At 35.5% G+C, this 24,376-nt stretch overlaps 1 protein-coding gene across 3 annotated transcripts in view; it reads left to right on the forward strand.

Annotated features, from left to right (window-relative positions):
* CCDC169 (coiled-coil domain containing 169) overlaps nucleotides 1-24,063 on the forward strand; it is a 42,069-nt gene extending 18,006 nt beyond the window's left edge. For 2 of the 3 annotated variants that reach the window (XM_069467337.1, XM_069467338.1), the window contains exons 4-7: nucleotides 8,567-8,665; nucleotides 8,906-8,959; nucleotides 14,055-14,131; nucleotides 23,556-24,063. In XM_069467337.1, the coding sequence (XP_069323438.1) occupies nucleotides 8,567-8,665; nucleotides 8,906-8,959; nucleotides 14,055-14,131; nucleotides 23,556-23,655 (330 nt within the window). In that variant the 3' untranslated portion in view covers nucleotides 23,656-24,063. The remainder of the gene's footprint in view (nucleotides 1-8,566; nucleotides 8,666-8,905; nucleotides 8,960-14,054; nucleotides 14,132-23,555) is intronic. The other variant, XM_069467336.1, reaches the window with a different exon arrangement.
* Nucleotides 24,064-24,376: the final 313 nt, after the last annotated feature.

Genomic DNA, 24,376 nt, shown 5'->3' on the forward strand with positions numbered 1-24,376 from the left:
ACTTTGGTCCATTTTATGTTCCACACTCTGACGTCTAGTCTTATTACTCACTGACCTACTCTATCTTTTCTTCATCCTGATGCCCCATACCATTTTCCCGACTGTGATATTTATTGCTCTCCATTATTATGATTTAGAAATCTTTTAGTTGTGCAGCCTTATGGACATCCAGCCCAATTTGAGTCTTCCTGGGACTCATTACCTCACTGCGCACCCAATTAGTCATGCTCCCACTGGGCTCACTCTGGTGGTTTCCACCTTCAGAACATTCTTAGAAATTTTGTTTTAAAGGTCGTAAGTATACATTTTAGAACCTGATAACCAGGCGTTAAAATTAATGACCCTAGAGCACTATTGACACCCATAAGTATATATACATGCATGTATATGTGTATAGATGTGTGTGTATATATTTAAAATATTGAAGTGGTTAAAGTGGTATATGAATCAATCGTATGGTGAAAGGATTAGTGAAAGGATCTTGGATTCTCAAGAGTGTGGCATAAACACAGCGAGAAGTAAAATCCCCGCTGGCCATCTGGCTGCTGGTAGATATGTAGAATCAGAGACTGCCTCCCGGTGTTTTGTCACAGACCTCACTGGGTTTATGTTATCTCCAAGATCAGAACGGTCAATTAGGAGACAGGTGTTTTCAAATCAGAGAGAGAAAAGTGGAATAGGTTTTATATATAAATCTAATAACAGTGCTGTCCACAAGGGGGCATTTGGTATTTAAGTATGCAGAAGGCTGTGTTCTTTCATTGTTGCAGTTGCCTTTATGGAAAACTACTGTATATCTAGGAGCTGTGATTAACTAAATTGTTTTCTCATGATTTTCTTTTGTAAGCATTCAATGTAGTGATTTTTTTTTTACTTTAGTTTTGTGTGTGTGTTTGTGTGTGTGTGTGTGTGTGTGTGTGTGTTTTAGCAATTACCATTTGTTTAAAAAAGAACAGGTAGCTAGCTAATAGAGCTTCCTTTCTGCTTGGGATAAAGGTGAGGGCCTTTTTTTTTTTTTTAACCTAAATATATTTTACTTCAGGAATGGAAGTAATATCCTGAAATTTCGTACTCTTACTCACCCTGTTCTTTCAATCTACTCTTAGAAAATGACCTTTTAAAAGCAAATTAAAACAAGAATGTAGGTGAAATATGATACTGCTTGGAATGTCAAGAACTGATTAGTATCCAAAACAAAACAGCTCTTTCATGATAGTAGAAGAATTATATTTTTGCCTGTGATTTTTTTGTTGTTGTTAATGTCAAGTAGAGTTTTCAATTTAGCCTACGGCTTCAGTTTGTCTTTCCAGGCTGAAGTTTTCTCGTATGTGACCATTAATTATATTATCAGCTAAAAGCAGCTCCTTGGGAAGATCAAGGACATTAACTTATGGGTCTTCTAGTGAAGTGGAAGTGATGAAATCAGAAGGTCTGTTCCTCTGATAAAATTGTTTTTAAAATATTTAGTTTATTTTGTAGTCAGTTAAAGAATCAAAATCTAGAATGAACCTTAAAATTATTTTACTACAATTTTATAATTTTTAAGAATTTCTGATAGGTATATTTTATAAATGGATAATCACAAATATGTTGTTGCTAATACTCCAGAATATTTAACGACTAGTGTAGTTTTTGCAAAATTTGTAATATATTCTTATCTGCTCCCCAGGATAATTTATTTTTATGCTGGTCTTATTCCCATGAGATGCCACAATGAACCATCCTAATTTCCGGAGTTATAGTATACTTTCAAAGCATAGTGTGTCTGAAAGTCAACTCATAGGAAGCAGGTACCGGGAATGAGAGTGAGGTAGGTAGGTCCCAGGAATTCTGGGCCATACCAGCTAGAACTGCTTGTGGGGGAAGTGCTCAGGCTAACCAGAGAAGATAAAATACTTTGTGTCTCTATGCTGAGCCTGGAGGGAATGAACAATCACAGAGCTGGGAGGCAGAGTGTTATGTTAGAGGCTGGAAGAAGAAATCAAGGTGTTAGGAGATGGTAATGAAGAAAACCACAGGACAAGACACAGGGACCGCAGCTGAAGTTGTTAAAACATTTTCCACATGGTACCAATAAAATTTGTAAAATTAGTACATTAGAAAATTTTTAAAAAATAAAATTGATGGAATTTGTAACTCAAATAACAGGGCAGGTTTTTAACAATCTCAAATTTGTTCTATTTTAGAATTCATAGTGTTTGAGTATAGAATTATCCAAGAAATATTGAAGTAGTAGTATGAATATGCTTTTGAAGCTGTCCTTAATTGGAATGGTTCTTATTTTAGTCAAGACTACTTTGGTTTTGAAACTAATAAGGGAAGTAGTATGTGTCTGGAGCCTCAGCTCTTTTAGGAACCTTCTTTTCAGATGACTACCACAGTTAATTATTTGGTGTGTTCACTCTTACATGCCCCTGTCTCATAAACCCATATGCTTTTTCTCATGTACAAAATTTCTAAAGTAATTCCACCTAACCAAATTCAAATAGCCCATGTAAAATTGGAAAATCAGTCTTGGTGTCATTAAAATTTTTTTTTATTAAGGTACAATTTGTGTGAGTAAAATCATAGTGTTAATTTTGGTAAAGTTGAGTTTGAAGTGTCAAAAAATGTTAAGAATAGGCACTTAGGGCACTATTTTTAGTTTTGGATGTGATATTTGTTAGCAGAGAAATGATAGTTGATAATTAAAGTAAATGGGTAAGGAGAATAGGGAAGGAAATCTCAGCAGGTAGGAGATTTGGGTAACTCATCTCTGAAGTAAAAGCCATCATAGTGTAGAAGACCGAAACTTCCAAAATTGTTCCCTTTGCCAGACCAAAATAGTAAATCACAAACACTCTCTTGCCCAGGGAAGACAGTAGGGATTAGTATCACAATTAAAGACCTAAAAGATGCAAGGGTACAGGTGCGTATCACAGCTCTGCTTAATTTGCCAATCTGACCCCTGGAGAAACCGGATGTGTCTTGGAGAAAAACTATATGTTGATGCAGACTTAACCAATTAATTGTTAGCCTCAATTACAGCTGCTTTGCCAGATGTATCACTGCTAGAGCAGATTAATAAGGCTTCACATACAGGGTACATATTCATTGATTTGGAGAATGCATTCATTCCATTCCAGTTAGAAAAGAGGATCAAAACCAGTTTCTGACTCCCAGATTCAGCTCCAACATGTATAGAGCTTTGAAGTCATCAATCCTGTCATTATAGCAAGAAAAAGTGCACGAATTGAAAATCAATAACTTTTCTTGGGTCCATTATAGAAATCTGGATAAACAGACAAATGTAGGCAGTCACAACCAAGATCTGCTTACCTGGCACAGAAGCTGCTGGAACTGTGAACCAGTAGGAACACTTAAATGATAATTTTGATGAATTCTGGGAGGGAAAATAGGCATATCCATTATAAAACTTGTAGACTTCAACACCTCAGTCAGTAATTGATAGATCAAGCAGGCAGAAGATCAGTAATGACATAGTTGACCTGAACAGAACTATCGGGCAACTTGATCTAATTGACATTTATAGAATATTCCATCCAACACCACCAGAACACAGATTCTTCTCAAGCTCACATCTAGCATTCGCCAGCTTAGGCCACATTCTGGTGCCCTCATTAGACTCTCAGCTTCATGAGGACAGGGCTGGAGTCGTAATTCTCACTGTTGGTATCCTTAGCACAACACCTGACACATAAGGACACATAAGAGGTGCTTGATGAATATTTTTTGAATAAATGAATGAATAATTGTAAAATTAGCCTACAAGAAAAGGAATCTAGTCAGGATGGGAATAGCAGCAAGATACCATCTAATCATAAAGAAAAGTACAGGTATATGAAGACTTTTTAAGCCTCAAAAGTTAGAACTGCAAATTCACACCAATAAATAGCAGAAAACGTCCTCTGTCCTAGAGCATGCCATTTGATTAATATTCCTAAACCCCTGTTTTCATCATGTCACTTTTTTAATAACTTGGAATAGCTCCCAATGCTTAGACCCCTGAGCCTAACATTTTAAATCTTCTGTAATACAACCAAATTCTTCCCTAGCTATCTTACCTTCCCTCTTACATGTTGCTCAAGTATTTTGCATCAGCTCTATCACTGCCATTAAGCAATCATTTCTGATTCAAGCCTATGATCAATGTGTGGCTCCTTTCAGCCTCTTTTTTCCCCCATCCAAATCCTTCCCAATTAGGGGACCCTGTATGCTCACATTGATCTACCTCTTTTTAAAACTAGTGAGGTATTTATTGCCTATTTTTCACATATTGGCATTTAATCATATACTGCCTTGAATTTTAACTGCTATCTTATATGTACATTTTTTGTATGGGCTCCTAGGGTTTTGGATCACATCTCATTCAGGTCATCTTTAATGTAAAAATAATTCATATTCCAGTAGGTTATTTGTAAGCTAACTTCTTTTAGAACTTAAAGGGCATTTCCCATGGAAACAACATTTAAAAGGGTTAGATTCTCTTTTACATCTATAAATGTATTTAACAAATTATGTAACTGATCCATATTACTATGGTAGCCTAAGCTTGGAATTGTTGGAGCAAAATTTCATGCAGCAGAATTTTGAACTACTTTCATCACTCCCTATCAAAAGCTCTTCATACTTGAGCAGTTTATTTCATAAGGGCTTAATTTTTGATAAAATAGGTTAGCCTCTTACATATGTTTGGTTTTATTGATTTTTTTCTGGAGCAAGTTTGAGTTTGGCAGAAAGGAACTGAAAGCCATTCATGATGCTAGTACATAATTAATTTTCAAAGAAGAATAATGCCTGCTTAAGAAATATCACCCAATTACGTTTTAACAGGAATGTTAATCAACTATGCATAGTGGGGAATCAACACTTCTAAGGGATTTGTTTTATCACTGGTATTATTTTGAGAGACCAGAACTTGCCCTGTTTCAGCTGACCTAATTATTCTCCTAATACAATTTTTAAAATTCTAATAATTATTAATAAGTATCTATGAGAGAATAAGTAAAGTGTTTAGAGAATTAGCTGTGTTTCAGGAAAGTATGAGCTCTAAAATATCTTGCAGTTTTGTTTTGTGGAGATTAAATCAGCTGCTTCAATTTTTCTTTGAATGATTCTTTTAATAGATTTAGTGACCTAGATCATGACCAACATAATTGAGATAATTTGACTTGAAGATTTTTTCTTTAATTTGCAAGAAATTGAGAAATAATTGGAGTTACTGAAAGTTATCAACTATTAGTTTTAGGATTAAAATTCTAAACCAAATGGCTATAATACATTATTGCTCTGGCCTCTGGCTAGTCCTCTTCTTTTCTACTCTCCTACCAATATATCAGGGAACTTAACTGTAAACAATTCAATGAATGCTATAGCCTCACAATTCTTTGAACTTCTTAATTTAGTAATGCCCCTCCTCCCCTGATCTCAGCAACCCAGATACCATGGCCAAACCCTAGGCTAACAACTCCTTTGTAGAGGACACCTTTATTTGGCTTGATTAGCATTCCATCTGCCTTTTTCTAAAACAGAACTCCCCTTCTTCTGAAAATTGTATTTTCTCCCCACTTTTAATCATACATTTAATACCAGAAGAGTTTTCACTGCCTTATATGTCTACAGAACTCATTAGTCCAGAGGTGAGGACCTTACATAGACTGGCCAACTACAGTATCTCTTCTCTACTCACCCCCACCAAAGTTGATTGATTCAGAGCTGGGCACAGATACATAGTTCAGGAAACCAAGCCCAACATAGACTGGCTAACTACCGTATCTCTTCTCTACTCACCTCCACCAAAATTGATTGATTCAGAGCTGGGCACAGATAGATAGTTCAGGAAACTAAGCCCACTAACTCTAAACCTATGGTGAGATGGTCCTTTTATGCAGAGTGCAGAGCCCAGAAATTTCTTCAGTAAGAATAGTTCTTTAAGGTCACTATATTGGGCTATCCAGTATTCACCAAGCCTCTAGCCACATTTTTCCTTTCATTTGGGGAAGAGAATCTTCAGGATTTCATGATTGAAGGATTGAGCCACAATTAAGAGCATGTTTGAAGCAAGACTTGAATTCCTAGCTGTAAAGGCTAGTAGCACCTTCATTTACTTAGGTATTGAAACTAATCTTTGTGTAATTTCCACTCATCTCCTTTTTGTCTGAGGATGAGATCACATACTTCCCCAAAGGCTGTGTATTTGGTAATCTGGACACTATGATGTCCAGAAGTGTTGGTGGCAGAGGAGATTTAAATGTCAACATAAGTAACTTCTGGATGATAGATTTGAGTTAGGCAGGGTCAAGCATTTCTGGGCAGTACTAGGGGGTGGACAGTTATTCCTCTATATGAACTTTCTAAAAAATGTTCTGATTATGAAAGTCTCCCAGGAGGGGCCCCTGTTAATGGTTTTCCAAGAGTATAAGAAGGAACTAAAAAGTGTGAGATGGTTAAACAACTCAGACCTAAGCAGGTTTAGAGTAAATTGGCACCTGGGTCTATTGCACTAAAACCAGCTGATGAATTTACCTGAAGCCACAGATCTGCATTAAGTTCCAATGGCAAGTTCCCAATGGCATGTGCCAATGTTCAGTTCTGTGATCATGGGGCAGGGGCTCTGGAGACAAGTCTGGCCATAAAGAATCCAGCTTTCCTATAGAATGGACACAATTTGTCTTCTAGCGGAAGTATGAATTCCCTTTGTTACAAAGGTTCAGCCTTATGCCCAGCCATTCTGCTTTCACCTCGTATACTTTGAGCCACTACTTATGGTAGACTGCCAGTCTTGGATATCAACCAGTTGATTGTCCAGCCAGGCCCTGCTGAAACAGAGTGGTAAGCTTAATCTTTTGCCTTAAGGAAATCTTTGGGTAAAAAACCATCCTTCCCTCTCAGAACTGATAGATTACCAAAATATGTTGCTGGCTGAGGCACTGTGGTAGGAAAGGTAAAACTGTATCAGGAACACACATCAGGATGAGTAGTTGCTCTTTCTAGGGTGGAAGGCCTTTTATATAATCAACTTGGCACTAAGCAGTTGGTTGATTTCCTTGAAGGATGGTACCATATCAGCGGTTCATGTTAGTGTCTCTTGCTGGCAGGTCAGGCCTTGAGCAGCAGCAATACTAGATCAATCTTGGTGGGAAGGAACCCATGCTGTTGAGCCAATGAAAAGTCCCCATCTCAGCCACTGTAGTTGCTCTGTTTGTGAACTTATTGTCCAAGTAGTGGAGTGACGAAGGGCAGAAGATGGATGATAATCTCCTGGTCAAGTCTCTGTCCTACTCGGTTTAATGCCTCTTCTGTAATAGGTGCTTTCTGGTGAGAATTGCTATGCAATACAGAGATCTTACCCTTTGTTTCTACTTTTATAGGGCCATCCACATTCCTCTTCCCCAGACCTCCTTGTCCCGCAATCATCATGTCTGTACAGATTTCTGCCCTCAGTAACATGTTGGCCAGGTAGAGGGATTATAAGAGTCTTGAAAGCTTTTCTACATTTCTATATGTGGGACCCAGGAAACTGCACATATAGGTCCTCTCTCAAAAGCTAACCAGATGGGGTAGAAGGCTCTTAGGAAAAGTAGCATTCAGAAAACAAAGTTCTGCAATTTGTAAGGGAGAAAAAAAGAAAAAATATATAATCAGGAAAATGAGATTACTCATCAAGCCGCAGAAGTGAGAGAAGTAGAGTGGTAGAACAGGCAATAAAGTTGATAACCAGGAGAATTGTGAAAATATTACAGAACACAATAATTCTGGATATTAAGACCCAGATATCCCTCATCACAAATATCTGATGCTTTTTTACATAAGCATTTGCTTATATTTATTTCACTAATGCTGGAAACTAGTATAACTCAGGATGAAAGATATGAATTATACATTTTAATTATATACTTCTCTAATAATTTATAATTATGTATATGTTCAATATTATTGGTGGGATTCAAAATAATTCACTTTATACCCTCCTTTTTATGAAAAAGGTGCCATAAACTTTTTCCTCTATTTGGATACCTGTTCCATCCTGTTCTTGTAGCTCTCTAGATTAATTTTCACCAGGAAGTAAAAATTGACTTAAATTGTACAGTTAGCAATAAGACATACTCTTTAAATGTCTTTGCTGGTACCTCTTTTTTTACAATGGTAGTGATAATATGAACACATATATAGTAATTGTATACATGTGTGGCCTTTGGAGTCATTTTACCTGGGTTCCAATTCCATCTCTACCATTTATTGTCTGCATAACTTCGGGCCAATTAAATAGCCTCTATAAGCTACAATTTTCTCTACAGTAAAATGGAAATAAATTTATTAACCATCTCAAGTTGTAATAAGGATTAAATGAAATAATCTATGAAAAGCATTTAGTACAATACATGGTATATTGTTAGAGTTCATTAAATATTGTGATTATTACTATTACTTAAAAAGTACACATTATAGAATTATGAAATCATAAGATGTTAGGTATAAAAGGCATTTGCTAGTGAAGAATTGATGGTCATTCTTATTGTTGTTTAGAACATGAGTACATATAAACGTTTACTGTTTATACTTTCAGGAATCCTTAAATGCATTACTTAAACAGCTAGAAAAAGAAAAAAGGAGTCTTGAAAATCAAGTGAAAGACTATGCATTTAGACTGGAACAAGAATCAAAGGTTTGTTTTTATTCTATACTAAATGATTCCTTTGAAACTGCCATTATTTCTTGTGTTATCTACAAAACTACTATATAATTATCATAAAATGCTTACAAAACTATTTCCTACACTATTTTAAAAAAACACAATAGAGACATAAACCTGAACTTACTAATAGTCTTGCTAGTATTACTAATCTCTTATGTTGTATTCTTTACTTTTACTTTTTTACTTTTACTTTTCTTTGCTTTCATGTAGGCTTACCACAAGACCAACAATGAACGCCGTACATACCTGGCTGAAATGTCTCAGGTAACTTTTTTTTCCTCCAAATTCTAAGAGTTTGTTCTTACTGTAAATTATGTTTTTTTACTTTTCTAGGCTTTTTTTTGGTTTGGTAGAGAAGCAGATGTTGCAATTATGGGAGAAAAGGTACTAAGTTTCTAAATGTGAAGGGTGGAAAGGAAAACATAACTTTTATAAAGAGGTAAAAAGAGATAAAAGTTTCCCAAACTAAGAGGTTATTTTGCATATTTGCTTCCTTAGTTATCCCTTTAGTTTGATCCATAATTGCTAGAATTTAAAGAGTTAAGCTGCTATCCCTCTGCTATCATGAAATTCAAGGCACTTCACTTCATTATTATTTGTGGAAACGTCTAAGATCAGAATTGCTATTGGTAGAAAGTGTGTACTTAAAAATACAGGATAGGAAAATGATCAGTAAATTATGAAAGATGTACATATTTTCCAGTTTTTCATTTGCCTTTCAATTTTATTTATGATATCATTGGTACTACAGAGTTTTTGTTTTTATGTTGTCAGAGCTATCTTTTACTTATGATTTCTAGTGTCAGAGTTAGAAAGACCATGTTCATCTTAATGTTTCATAACATTCACCATATCTTCTTTTATATTTATATGGCGTAATATTTGACATTTAAATATTTAATCTGTATTAACATTATTTTGGTATATGTTTTAAGATTAGGATGTAAATTTAGTTTTTGATGTGTGTTATCCAAATGGAAGTGTCCAAAGAGCAATAGATATATGAATCTCAGGAAAAAAATAAAGACTGAAGATAAAGATTTGGAAATTATTAGCATATAGATAGTAAGTTAAGTCATGAGAATGAAAGAAATGCATCAGGGAGAATATACAAGGTGAAAAGAAAAAATAGTCTGGGACATAGCTCTGAAGAGCTTCAATAGTGATAGTCAAGGGAAGAAGAGCCAAAAAGAGGCTTGGAGTTCTCAAAACATAGCCAGATTAGACAAGGAGGTAGAAGATTTTGAGGATGAGCTTGACATAAAGGGTAATCTGCTAATCACTGATCTAGAGTATCTAGAGAGGTCAATGAAGGGTGGAAAGGAAGGGAGTTAGGTTTGGGGATTGCAGCTGATAAGGGAATGTACAGAAAAATTTCAGAAAGTAAATCAGGGCTACAGTGGGTAAAGGGCTTGGACTTGTAGTATTGACTTAAGTAATTAGGAAATTGAGACAAGATAGGATCAGTCCTTGTAGTCTCTTGTCCACATAATAGGCAATCAGTTCAAGCTTCACGGTCCTTGTTATTAGGTTAGCAGTACTGTTTCCTCCTGCAGCAGAGGCCCGATACCTTTCTGCAGACTACATACTTGGAATATGCTCCTTCTGCCACATGCCAATTCCGCTTCCTTCAAGGTCTAGCACATGTTATGAGGCCATGACATGATGAAATGATGAACAGACTACCGACTGTAGAGCCATTGCAAGTTTGAATTTGAATCCCAGCTCTGCACCTACTGCTGTGTAACCTTTCAGGCCTTAATTTCTTTCCTCACCACTAAAAAAGAAATATCAGTATCTTAAGCGGTTTTGTGAGCGTTTAAAGGTATAATGTGTATGAATTGCTGCGTGAAATGCCTGGCACATAATAGGTTCTAAATTCCAGTAAATGGCGAACATTACTGTCCTGTTTTTCTTCCCTGATCTCCCTGGCCCCTCTCTCTGTGGCAAAGGCATCAGAATTTCTACTTGCCTGACCCTTCCTCCTGGTCCCTTCATGCTGGTATATTTGTTTGCTTCACTCAGCGGTAGGTTCCTCCCTGAGGTCAGACAGGGCACCTCATTCTTTCTATTCCCTTACACTTAGTACAAAGAGTGGCATATAGAAAATGTTCAAAACAATTTACTGAACATAATACAGAAATTTATATCGATAATAAGCCCAAATTATTAAGAAAAAGGTGACATATAAAACATTGTTGGATTGTTTTTGCCCTCAAAGCATTCATTTACCTTTGTTTATCTGAAAAATTCATTTAGGTGAAATAATCCTACTCTCTGACTATACAGGATCACTGAACATGCAGTAAAAGCCTATTTTAACAGCTTCCCAGGAAGATGTTAATCCTGTCCCCAGTATAAATGTTAATAAGGATTTTCACTCTGGAGTGAATTGTTAATCTTTATAGTGAAAGACGGTTCTGACCATGAGGATACTACGGTGACTGGAAAGGTTAATGGATGATTTGCAGTTCCGTCCATGCTGAATACATAAATAATTGATTCTTTGGTAGATAACTAGAGCTATTTGCTGAGTCTGCTGTTTATACTTCCGCTGCTGTCTCTGTGGCTTTGTCTCACTCTCAATTCGCTGTTTTGACTGAAGAGTTCCCCCATCTCAGGAATCTTCTGATTTGCACAATATGGTATGGGCGTTGCTTTTTCTGAATACACAGGTACACTAAATTACTTAAAAGTCAGGCTGAAAGCCTAACTAGAGCTTGTTGCAACACATAATAAACTTAAATTTTAGCTTCTCTTCCTGTAAACACAGAATTTTAGCAGTGGCTCTGAGATATCGTTGAATATAATGTTTTTAGCTTACAGTTAGGAATCTAAAGCTGTTCTGTTTCATTGTTGGGGAGTTCTAATTGTTAGACATATTAAAGCATCATATGATGCTCCTTATTCTCTTTTCTTGAAAATTCTTTAATTTAGTTCGATCCTCTGAAGAACAGAGAGCAAGTCTACACTCCTTCTTTTTTTTTTTTTTTTTGAGACAGAGTCTCACTCTGTTGCCCAGGCTAGAGTGAGTGCCGTGGTGTCAGCCTAGCTCACAGCAACCTCAAACTCCTGAGCTCAAGCGATCCTCCTGTCTCAGCCTCCCGAGTAGCTGGGACTACAGGCATGCACCACCATGCCCGGCTAATTTTTTCTATATATATTTTTAGCTGTCCATATAATTTCTTTCTATTTTTAGTAGAGATGGGGTCTCGCTCTTGCTCAGGCTGGTCTTGAACTCCTGAGCTCAAACGATCCACCCACCTCGGCCTCCCAGAGTGCTAGGATTACAGGCGTGAGCCACCGCGCCCGGCCTACACTCCTTCTACATGATAGTTTTTCAAAGATTTATAAACAACTCTCAGTTTTCCCATAGTTTTTTTTTTTGTTTGTTTTGTTTTTTCTTAGCTAAAATATTAAGTTACATTAGCCATTCCTCATGACATATGTTCCAGACTGCCCAGGTATTTCCACTGCCTTTCTGGAGAACTCTTTTTTGTTAGTGTTCATTTAAACATGGAGCTCCCAGGTTTAAATTTAGTACTTAAGATATAATCTCAACAGCATAGCTATCAAAGTCTTGTCTCCACCACACCAATTTTTCTTCTCTGTTGCCTTAGTGATCATTCTGAAATACATATATTATGGTATTTTTTCCTGTTAAAAATCTTCAGTTTGCATTTCCCAAAGGATCACAGCAAAACTCCTTTCCAACATGGCTGTGTGTGTCTCTGCAGCCTTATCCCTCCCTGCTAACGTAGTATACTGCAGCTAGACCAAATGCTATGGGCAATTCCTGAATATATCATGCTGCTTTATACCTGAGGTCCTTGCTGTTCCTTCTACTTAGAATATCCTTTCTCTATTTCTTCCATGTGAAGCCCCGCCCATATCCTGAATTAATTACATCTCCTGTATGCTTACAAAGCACCTGTGCAATCCTCTATCAAGGCACTTAATTATAGTCATCTGTTTATTTTGCTGTTTCCCCAATTGAACCATGACTTATTTGTCTTTGTACCCCAATGCCTAATGTAGTGGTGGCACATATTAGATAATAACTACTGCTGAATGAATGAATGAATTTCATCTTCTGTTCAGTGCACTCAAACCTGTCACTTAGCAAATGATCTGTTATTTGAGCTCAGAAAGAAAAAGAGTCTATAAGTTATACAATCCAATTGTCCTCCTTTTTACCTTCAAATTTATTCATATTTTTACCTGCCATTCCTGTTCTTCTTCCTGTCTTAAAGAAAAAGTCCCAGACTTCTTCCCAAGTCCACCCACTGCCTCTAGGGCTCACTTAATAATTATTTCATCTTAAATTTTTAATCTCTTTTTTATTGGCTATGGCTTATCCTCCTTTGCTTGCAACGTGCCCGACTCTTCCACCAAAACAAAAACAAACTGTTGTTTTACCCCAAGTGTCCTCATAAAACTACTACCTTGCTTTCTTTTCCTGAGCCAAACTTCATGAAAGAGTGAATATACTCACTGCCTTTGCTTTTCCCTCCTTGACCTCTTTTCATCTCGCTTTTGACCCCACCATTGTACTCTGGTCCATTTTATCTCTTAATAGCCAAATACAATGACTCCTCTTCAAGCCTCCTGGTATTAGAGGTCTCTAAGGCATTTTACACTGTGACTATGCTCACTGCTTTGAATACTGCCCCTCCCCCACTTGATTACCGTGCCAGTATTTTTTCCTGGGTTTTCCTCTTGTTTAAATGATGGCCTTGTTTATCTTTGATGATTCTTCTATCCCTTAAAAGTTGCTTTTCCAAGTTTATATCATTGATTCTCTGTGCCCTTAATGAATGATTCATTCACTTGTGGCTTCAATTGCCATCTCTGAGGCCAGCAGCCTCAGTTGTTCTGAATTGCAGATTATATTTACACCAACCACAAGAAGTCTCTACTTTTATATTCGAGAAAAATTTCAAAATAGACAAAAATGAGAATATTACCGTATCTTTCTATTTCTGCCTCAACATATCTACAACTTCTGTTTTCTTATCTACCCCAAGGCAGGCTGTATGTATTATGTATTAATATATTTATTGTCTACTACAAAAACTTTTAATGATCTATACCATATGGATGGTATGGTTTTTACAGTATTATTCATATTTATTTTAAAAATCATATGGACTGTGGGGCTGAGATAGGGAAATTTCCAGAATCTTTAAAAGCTTGATAATACTGGACAAGGCCAGAATTTTCCATTTTCTTCAGCTTCTCTTATACGTGCTCCTAAAGGACCCGGTTAAGGAAGAGATAATTAAGAATTGACTATTCCTCTTATCTCTGAAATCAATTATGAAATAAGTGAATAAACACTCAAATTTTTATATTTCAGGTCTCTGGCTCATATCAAGTTTCTAAAAGGCAACAGATGGATCAACTGCCTAGAATGAAAGAGAATCTAGTGAAAACGTAAGTCTAGCTATATCTTTTTTTTCTAATTAATTATATTTGCATATGAATGCTACTGACAAACAGGTGTCCATTATATTTTAGAAGTTGAACTTCTAGATTTTATAGCAACAATATAAAATAGCAGATGGTAAGAAAACTTAAAGAAGTTTGTGATCTCTATCGAGTGTAAACACTTTTATTATATCCCAGAAACATTTTTGGTCTTCAAACATGATACGATCTTATTTTTTAAACTAAAATAATACTATGCCAGAGAAGAGCTTAAAACTAGACTATTAACAACAATATAAATGTAGGCATACCTTAGAGATATTGTGGGTTCAGTTCCAGACTACCAGAGTAAAGTGAATATTGCAATAAAGCAAGTCAGATGATTGTTTTTATTTCCCAGTGCATATAAAAGTTATGTTTAGGCTAGAAGCAGTGGCTCACGCCTGTAATCCCAGCACTTGGGAGGCCAAGGCAGGAGGATCACTTGAGCCCAGGAGTTCAAGACCAGCCTGGGTAACATAGCAAGACCCTGTCTCTACAAAAAATTTTTTACAAAATTAACCAGGTGTGGTGGAGTGCACCTATAGTCCCAGCTATTGGGGAGGTTGAGGTGTGAAGATTTCTTGAGCCCAGGAGTTTGAGGCTACAGTGAGCTATGATCACATCACTACACTCTAGCCTGGGAGACAGAGAAAGATCCTGTCTCTAAAAAAAAGAAAATAAAAATTATGTTTACATAATATTGTAGTCTGTTAAGTATGCAATTACATCATGTCCAAAAAAACCATGTACATATCTTAAAAAATACATTATTGCTAAAAAGTGCTAATGATCATCTGAACTTTTTAGGTGAGACATATCTTTTTGTTGGTGGAGGGTTTTGTCCTGATGTTGATGGATGCTGACTGATCATGGTGGTGGTTGCTGAAGCTTGGGGTGACTGTGGCAATTTCCTAAAATAAGACAACAATGAAGTTTTCTGCATTGACTGACTCTTCCTTTCATGAAAGATTTCTCTGTAGCACTAGAACTTCTTTCAAAATTGGAGTCAATCTTCTCAACCTCTGCCTCTGCTTTATCAGCTAAGTTTATGTAATCTTCTAAGTCCTTTGTTGTCCTGTCAACAGTGTCCACAGTGTCTTCACCAGGAGTAGATTCCATCTCAAGAGACCACTTTCTTTGCTCATCCATAAGAAGCAAAGTTTTTATCCATTCAAGTTTGATCATGAAATTGCAGCAATTCAGTCACATCTGTAGGCTCCATTTCTAATTCTAATTGTCTTGTTATTTCCACCACATCTGTAGTTACTTCCCTTACTGAATTCTTGAACCCCTCAAAGTCATCCATGAAGATTGCAATCAACTTCCAAACTCCTATTAACATTTCTATTTTGACCACCTTCTATGAATCATGAATGTTTTTAATGGCATCCAGAATGTTGAATCCTTTCCAGAAGGTTTTCAATTTATCTCGCTCAGATCCATCAGAGGAATCACTATCTATGGCAGCTATAACCTTAAAAAATGTATTTATTAAATAATAAGACTTGAAAAATTGAAATTACTTCTTGATCCATGGCCTGCAGAATGGATGTTGTGTTAGCAGGCATGAAAACAACATTAATCTTCTTGTACATCTCCATCAGAGCTTTTGGATGACCACGTACATTGTCAATGAGCAGTAACATTTTGAAAGGATTCTTTTTTTCTGAGAAGTAGGTTTTAAAAGTGGCCTTAAAATATTCAGCTAACCACACTGTAAACGGTTGTGCTGTCATCCAGGCTTTGTTGTTCCATTTAGAGAACATAGGCAGAGTATATTTAGTATAATTCTTAAGGGCCCTAGGATTTTCAGAGTGGTAAATGTATATACTGGCTTCAACTTAAAGTCACCCATTGCATTAGCCCCTAACAAGATAGTCAGCCTGTCCTTTGAATGTTTGAAGCCAGACATTGACTTCTCCTTTCTAGCTTTGAAAGTCCTAGATGGCATCTTCTTCCAATAGAAAGATGTTTTGTCTACATTGAAAATCTGTTTTTTAGTGTAGCCACTTTCATCAATTATCTTAGCTAGACCTTCTGGATAATTTGCTGCATCTTCTACATCACTTGTTGCTTTACCTTACACTTTTATGTCATGGAGATTGTTTCTTTCTTAAAATTCATGAACCAACCTCTGCTAGCTTCAAACATTTCTTCTGTAGCTTCCTTACCTCTCTCATCCTTCATAGACTTGAAGAGAGTTAGAGCCTTCTCTGGATTAGGTTTTGGCTTAAGGGAATGTTGTGGCTAGTTTGATCTTCTATCTAGGCCACTAAAACTTTTCTCTGTATCAGCAATAACAGTATTTTCCTTTCTTATCATTCTTGTGTCCCTTGGAGTAGTACTTTTAATTTCCTTCAAGAACTTTTCCTTCATGTTTAAAACTTGTCTAACTGGTTGGCTCGAGAGGCCTAGCTTTCTGCCTTATCTTGGTTTTTGACATGACTTCCTCACTAAGCTTTCTCACTAGCTTTTGACTTAAAGTGAGAGAAGTGCAACTCTTCCTTTCATTTGAACACTCAGAGGTCACTGTAGGGTTATTAATTGACCTAATTTCAATATGTGTTTTAGGGAATAGGGAGGCCCAAGAAAGATGGGTGAACGGACTATCAGTGTAGCAATCAAAACACACACGAACTTACTAAGTTTGCCATCTTATATGAGCACAGTTTGTGGTGGGTGCTCCAAAACAATTATAATAGTAACATCAAAGGTTTCTAAGCACCATAAAACATATAATAATGATGAAAATGTTTGCAATATTATGAATATTACCAAAATATGACACAGAGACACAAAGTGAGCACATGCTGTTGGAAAAATGGCACTGGTAGACTTGCTCAACACAGGGTTGTCACAGACCTTCAATTTGTAAGAAATGTGGTATCTGTGAAGAGCAATAAAGTGAAGTGCAATAAAACAAAGTATGCTTGTGCAATTAAAGTGTCAGCCTTACCCTTTTTAGTGAGGAAATATGTTCATTGGAGTGGACACTAAAATAAATATAGATGACAGTGCAGTTTAAACTATATTTTCCTATGTAAACAAAACCACTTTAGGATAGATAAAGAACAGAGGAATGTTTCATGGGTTGAGAAGGTTATATCTACACACAATTTTTCCTGGTCCTGTACTAAGTACAGAAGAATTCCTCACATAATCCTTGTCTCATGTAACCTTATCCCATGTAGGGGAATATTCATATGTAACTTAACACTATAAAAATTGAACCAAGATATAAATTAGTTTATAAATCAGAGAATCCTTTCCAAATATAGGTCAAGGCAAGAGGCACTTGAGCATATGCAATATAGAAAAATTCATTGGTGTAGATTAATGATGTAGCAACATTTTGTCTAATATTTGGCTGGAAGAATAAAATTGTATTCTTTCTTGAATAGTCATAAATGCTTTAAATTATAATTCATTATCTTTATACATTTTCATCATTGGAAATATAATGTAGTTTAAATATTAAATTCTGATAAAGGGCTTCCCTGTAAAGCTTATCATACCACTATGTCAGGTATGATAGTGGTCACATGACCACTCCCATGTTCAATGATTTGCTAGAAGGATTCACAGGGATTAGCATCTATTTGTATTAGTGGCTAAGATGTATTACAGCAAAAGAATACAAAGCAAAATCAACAAAGTCAAAAGGTACATGCGACAAAAGTCTGAGAAAACTAGGTGCAAGCTTCCGAAAGTCCTTTCCAAGTATATTCACATAAGACACACTTAATTCCACCAGCAATGATTTGCAATAAGTGTTGTGACAGCACATGAAGTTATATCTATTATACCAGGAAAGCTCATTTGATACTTAGCACTCAAGGTTTTTATTGGGAGCATATCAGGTAGGCATCCTCTGCCTACATATAGCAAAATTCCAGACTCCTGGTGATCAGTATAAACCATATTGTTTGTACAAACAGTATAGGCGTAATCATTCTTATTATTTAGGGAAAGTTTTATATCAATGTAAAGAACTGTCTACCAGTAAGTTCCCAGACACCAGCCAAGGGCTAACCTTGCAAGCAGGCTTTGCTAAGGACAGCAGTCTCAAGCCTGCTATGTAACTCCTTTCTGCACAATCACGCTGAATAATTTTTCTTTTGTTTTGATATTTATCTTCCAGTTCAAACCTCTTTTTAAAAGATATTACCTCTCTCGTTCAAATTTGCTTAAATAGTAAAGGAGGAAATATTTTGAAAATAAAAATAAAACTTCTTCAATCTAATTAAATATTAACACATACAAACATATATATCACTAGACTGTAAGTCCATGAAAGTAGTTTGGTTTTCCATTGAATACTATTGTGAGTTGGATCTCTCAGGAGTAGACTCTGAAATGGAAATCAACATGCAGGAAGTTTATTAGTGAACGTTCTTAGGATTGGCACCTGTGGGAGAAGGGAAGGAACCAGGTTTAGATAGAGGGAGTAGGGCCATAGTGGAGCCGCAGTCTCACATACCAATCTGATTCATCCATGACCCAAGTGGGGGCTTTTTCTTCCTCTGGTGGAATAATCCAGACCCTTATGCCTGTGGAATCTGAGTCCCTGTTTATCCTGTCTTTTCCAGGCCATTGCTAAGGTACTTGGCCACTTACTGTCAAAATTGGGCAAGTTAGTACTAAAGGACACTGAAGTATAATGGATTACCCAGGTGCCAAACTCATTCCTCCTTGACCCCTGATATAGCAGCCGCCGTGTATCACACTGATGATCAGTTTCTCTGTGGGGCCCTCTATGCCATAGGTCTGAATGGAGCTTGAGGTGTTGGTGCATAGAGATGGACAACATGATGTAGGGTACCTGCTCATTCAGCTGGTTTGTGCCTCCAGCACTGTTCATGCTTGATCCCAGATCTGTCACTTCCATATCTGATGAAGCTTAATGTTGAATCCAGTGCCTAGCATAAATTGGTGTTTAATAATTTTTGAATGAATTCATGAGTAAATGAATGGTCAAATGGGCAAAAAAACCTCTTCACTTTCTGAAACTATAAATAATCCAAATAACTCATCTAATAGGAACATTTCTATATACCTGTAATCTTCCAAATTAGCTATATGTAATTAGTACTACCTTAAAATTGTTTTTTTGAATTAGTGACTTACCTCTAGAAGTATTCTTCTTTTATTGATGATTCAAATTGAGTTTTAAAACCAAGTTTTTGTGTTAGGTACCTACAGAATAGGATATCCAAATGGCCAATGGACATATAAAAGATACTCAACACCATTACTAATTAGCAGAATGCAAATTAAAACTATGAGATACAACCACAAATTTTAAAGATTGATGATTTCAAGTGTTGTCAAGGATGTACAGGAATAGGGGAATCTCATGCACTCATGGTAAATTTATACAACCACTTTGGAGTACTGTTTAGCATTACTCCCTGTATTTAGCTGATCATACACCTTCTCTAGGACCCACTAATTCTACTCCTAGTTATACACCTAACAGGATGGTGTATACATTTACACCAGAAGACCTGTACAAGAATGTTCATGACAGGTTTATTCATACCAGTCCCAAATTGAAAACCATCTAAATGTCCATCAGTTGTACAATGGATAAAAGCTATATATATATATGCATAATAACAAAATAAAAACAAATATACTATAGTTCATACAACATTATGGATGATTTTCACAGCATTGGGTGAAAGAGGTCAGAAATAAAAGAATATATACAATATGATTCCATTCATATAAAGACTAAAGACAGGCAAAACTAAACTGTGGTGTCAAAGACAGGATAGTAATTACCAATGGGAAGGAGAAAGGAAACAATAATTGGGCAGGACATGAGGGGGTCTTCCAGTATGATGGCAATATTCTTTTTATTGACCTGGGTGCTGGTTATAAGAGTATTTGTTTTATTATAATTCATGGAATGGTGCATTTATGTTTTGTGCACTTTTAATCAAGTTTTAGTGACTTTTAATGTTTATTTTGGTTGGTATTCTCATATGTGCTAATGTTAAAATATTGACTTATGCAGTTTTTCTAATGTTAAAATAAATCAGAGCATTAGAAAATACCCATTTAAATGTGAAATTATATTTAAAAATCTAGCAAATAGGGATAGTTCCCGATTGAATACTAGCTATTATTTTCCTACTATGGCCCAAAATGTACAAGATTTCTATACTGCCATTGAAAGATATAATATATTCTACAGATCTTTACATATACTTATTTGAAAAAAGGCTCTTTAAGAAAAATAGAAGAAATAGCCTCTTTAGGTTGAGTTTTGAAAATTGCCCAAAAATGCCTAGACCAGTTAATAAGTAACTTTATTGACAGTGACCCATGGCATGTGTTAACTATGAAAAATCATATTCCTGAAAGCAAGGAGTTCAAAGCTGGTACTACAGCAGTGGTTCCTAAAAGTAGCAAACTGTAAGGTTATTTTTTTCTTTAGTGCAAAGCCTCATTTTTTTCTGCTTATGAAGAGTTTTAAAGTAATTAAAGGCCCTAGAGGAAAAAAATAACAAAGTAGTCCTTAGTGCCCTGGAATAAAAGAACCTGAGGGAAATTGATTCTAGGACTCATTAAGAGACAGATTGTTAGGGGAGCCTCCTTTGTATTAAAAAAAAAAAAAAAAAAAGAAGCTAGAGTATAAAAAACACAACCAAAATATGCAGCATTAAGGGAATAATTCAGTAAACTATGATGGTATTATGAAGTTGCAAAAATTACGTTCCAGGAGAATACATAACTGACATAGAAAAATGCTTACCTATATATAAGTAAAAATTATAATACAAAATAGTATATTGAGATTATGGAAGAATTATTTTTATACCTTTTAGTATTTTATGTAAGAATATATGTACTTTATAATCGTTTTAAATAACTTTATATTAAAAGAGAAAAACTCTTCTGTTCTTTTGATACCTCCCTTCGGAGGATGGGCTCAAAGGCACACTCCAAATCATGATTTGGGTGTGGCAAAGTCATAACTTGTATCCAAAATGTTTGTAACCCCATAATATCCTGAAATAAATAAATAAATAATAATAAAAGAGAAAAATTAAGAGAAAGTCCATCTACCAGATAGACTATGGAAATCCTCAAGTCAAAATAGCAATGTAAATATTTTTCTAAGTAATTCTGTACAGTATTTTTAAAAAATAGTAGTCCCCCCTTATCCGAGGGGGATACATTCCAAGACCACCAATGGATGCCTGAAACCATGGAAAAGTACTGAATTGGAATTATATACTATTAATGTGTTCTTTCCTATACATACATACCTATGATAAAATTTAATTTATAAATTAGGCATATGGAGAGATTAATAATAAACTAGAACAATTATAACAATATACTATAATAAAGGTTATGTGAATGTGGTCTCTCTCTCTCTGTCACTCAAAATATCTTCTTGTACTGTACTCACCTATTTTTGGACCACAGTTGACCACGGGTAATTGAAACCACAGAAAGTGAAACCATGGATAAGGCAGACTACTGCGAATGAAAATTTGTACTGGCTTTGGAGCAGACAGACAAATCAATTTTTGCCTCTACCACTTATTATTTAATGTAGCTTTAAGTAACCACTCTCAGGCTCAGTTTACTCACCTATAAACTAGGAATGATGAAACCCAAATAGAATGGTTGGTATGAGAATTAAAGATTATTGAAAAATCCCTAGTTCAATAAACATTAGCTATTATCATTACCATTCAATGTATAGTACTTTATTGAATATAAAGAATCAGCAAAGTGACAAAGTATCAATAGAAAAATACATATGACAATAATTTGAAATACAAGTGACAAATCTACAACACTGTTATGCTAACATAATCTTGCAAAAGGCTTAGCCATTATCATTTATTTAAAAACCACAATACTCAGGAGTGTAAAATGGTTTCCAAATTTTGTTCGCCATGATTGATAGACCTAGTGTACCCACATATAACTGAAACAATTCATGAAGCAACACTTACCCTTACTATGTGTGATGCATACTGATACCTCCTTTTCTTTTCATATGTTCTTTTTCCTTTCCTGTTCTGTTTCCTTTCATGTTATTTTTATATTGCTATTGTAATTCACCAAATCAATCCACTAATGAGTTTCATTCTACTGTTTGAAAAACGTGCTCTAAAATACATCTAGGAGAGTAAACATATCTTAACAGTGAAGTACCTCAGCTTTGTGATTAGTGTCATCATGTCAGTTAGATCTTTTAGAAAGGGGTCATATTTAGGAAGCTACTTAAAACATTCTTAAAGTAATAGAAGAGCATTTAGTATAGTAAACAATATTTATAATGAACTAACTATTAATTAAATATGATATAATTGAATGATTTTGGTTAATTCCATATTCCACCAGGGGAAGAAATTATTCTTAAACATTGTTAATTAACTAAAAAACATTTTAACAGGAAGTGGTTTATTCCCAAAGCACATTTTTAAAATATTTTTATTGAGATATAATTCACATACCAAAAAATTCACCCTTTTAAAGTGTAAAACAATGATTTTTAGTATATTCACAAGGTTGCACAACCATACCACTAATTCTAGAACATTTTATCACCCCAAAAAGAAACCCTATATTAATTACCAGTCACTTACCTTCCCCCAGACCCCTTGCAATCATTAATCTGCTTTCCGTCTCCATGGATTTCTCTATTCTTGTTATTTCGAATACAGTCATGTGTCCCTTAACGATGGGAATACTTTCTGAGAAATGTGTTACTAGGCAATTTTGTCATTGTGTGAACATCACAGAATGTACTTACATAACCCTAGATGGTACAGCCTACTGCACACCTAGGATATATGGTATAGCCTAATTGTTCCTAGGCTACAAACCCGTTCAGCATGTTACTGTACTGAATACTGTGGCAATTGTAACAGAATAGTATTTGTGTATCTAAACATATATAAACATAGAACAGGTACAGTAAAAATACAGTACTATAATCATATGGGAAGACCATTGTATATGTAGTCTGTTGTTGACCGAAATAATGTTATGTGGCACATGACTATAAATGGAAGCATACAGTATGTGAACTTGTGTGTCTGACAAGTCTCAGGGCAAGTATCAGAATGGTCCATTTCCTTTTTAGATAAACCTGATGGGCTGCTTCCCAGTCTTTGGACTATCTACCCTTGACTTGTATGCCTCTGTAGCTGTGGTGAGATGATATGGTATAATATATGGCTGCCTAAGATTGCACTGTAAACAAAAAATATGCACAGGAAGATTTTCATGTGAAAGACTGTGGACCGGGCGAACTAGGTACATCTTATAGTTCTCCCTATGTGGCATATAATGTTTCTGTTGCACATACACAATGGTGACTCAAAAATCATGATTAACACTTATTTTATTTCAGGGGAAAATATAATCCAGTTAATCAGAAGATAATGAATGCCAAGAGAGGACCAGTAAGAAAGATTACAAGATCAAACCATCTTCCAAAACTCAATCCATGATTCCAGAACTCGTGGATTTCTATTTCTTTTTTTTTCCATCTATAATATTCAACTTTTAAAGTTAATGTTCAACACATTTTCCAGGAAATGAAATAGATAAGAAAGAACAGCCAAACTTCTTTTTAGATCCTTTTCCAGAAGTTTGTTCCTTTGTATGCATAATGTAATTTTCTCTAGTGACCCTAAAATATCTAATAGAAGTGTTTATGATTTTTGAAATATCCTAGGAAGCCTGAAGGTTCGCATTACACTTGCTTTTAATAATATATGCATGTTCTGCTCTGATAGTAACATTGCTATTATATTTGGTTTCTAGTTGGCTGTTAGCTAAAAATGTAAGTTCATGAAAACTTTTTGTTATTTCAGGCTCTATCATGCTCAGTTTTTTTAAACCTCAGGTTTAAACAACTTGAACAATTTTAAAATTTGACTTGAAATATCATGGTATTGTGAAAACAACCCTCAATCACGAATCAGCTGCTTATGATCCGCACTCTGCCATGAATGTAGGAGATCTAGGGCGAGTCCCTCTATCTCATCTTGATTTCCCACACCTGTAAAATGACTGCGGCACACTATGCAATTTCTAAGTTTTCTTACCATTCTGGAAAACCAGTGCTTATTTAATCACAAGGTCCTGCTACTTAGCCCATGGTAACTTAACCCATGGTAACTTAAGTCATTTTGTGATGTTTATTAATTTGTAATGATAGCCTAGTCC

This window comes from Eulemur rufifrons, chromosome 4 (genome assembly GCF_041146395.1).
Source record: "Eulemur rufifrons isolate Redbay chromosome 4, OSU_ERuf_1, whole genome shotgun sequence".
Classification (NCBI taxonomy): domain Eukaryota; kingdom Metazoa; phylum Chordata; class Mammalia; order Primates; family Lemuridae; genus Eulemur; species Eulemur rufifrons.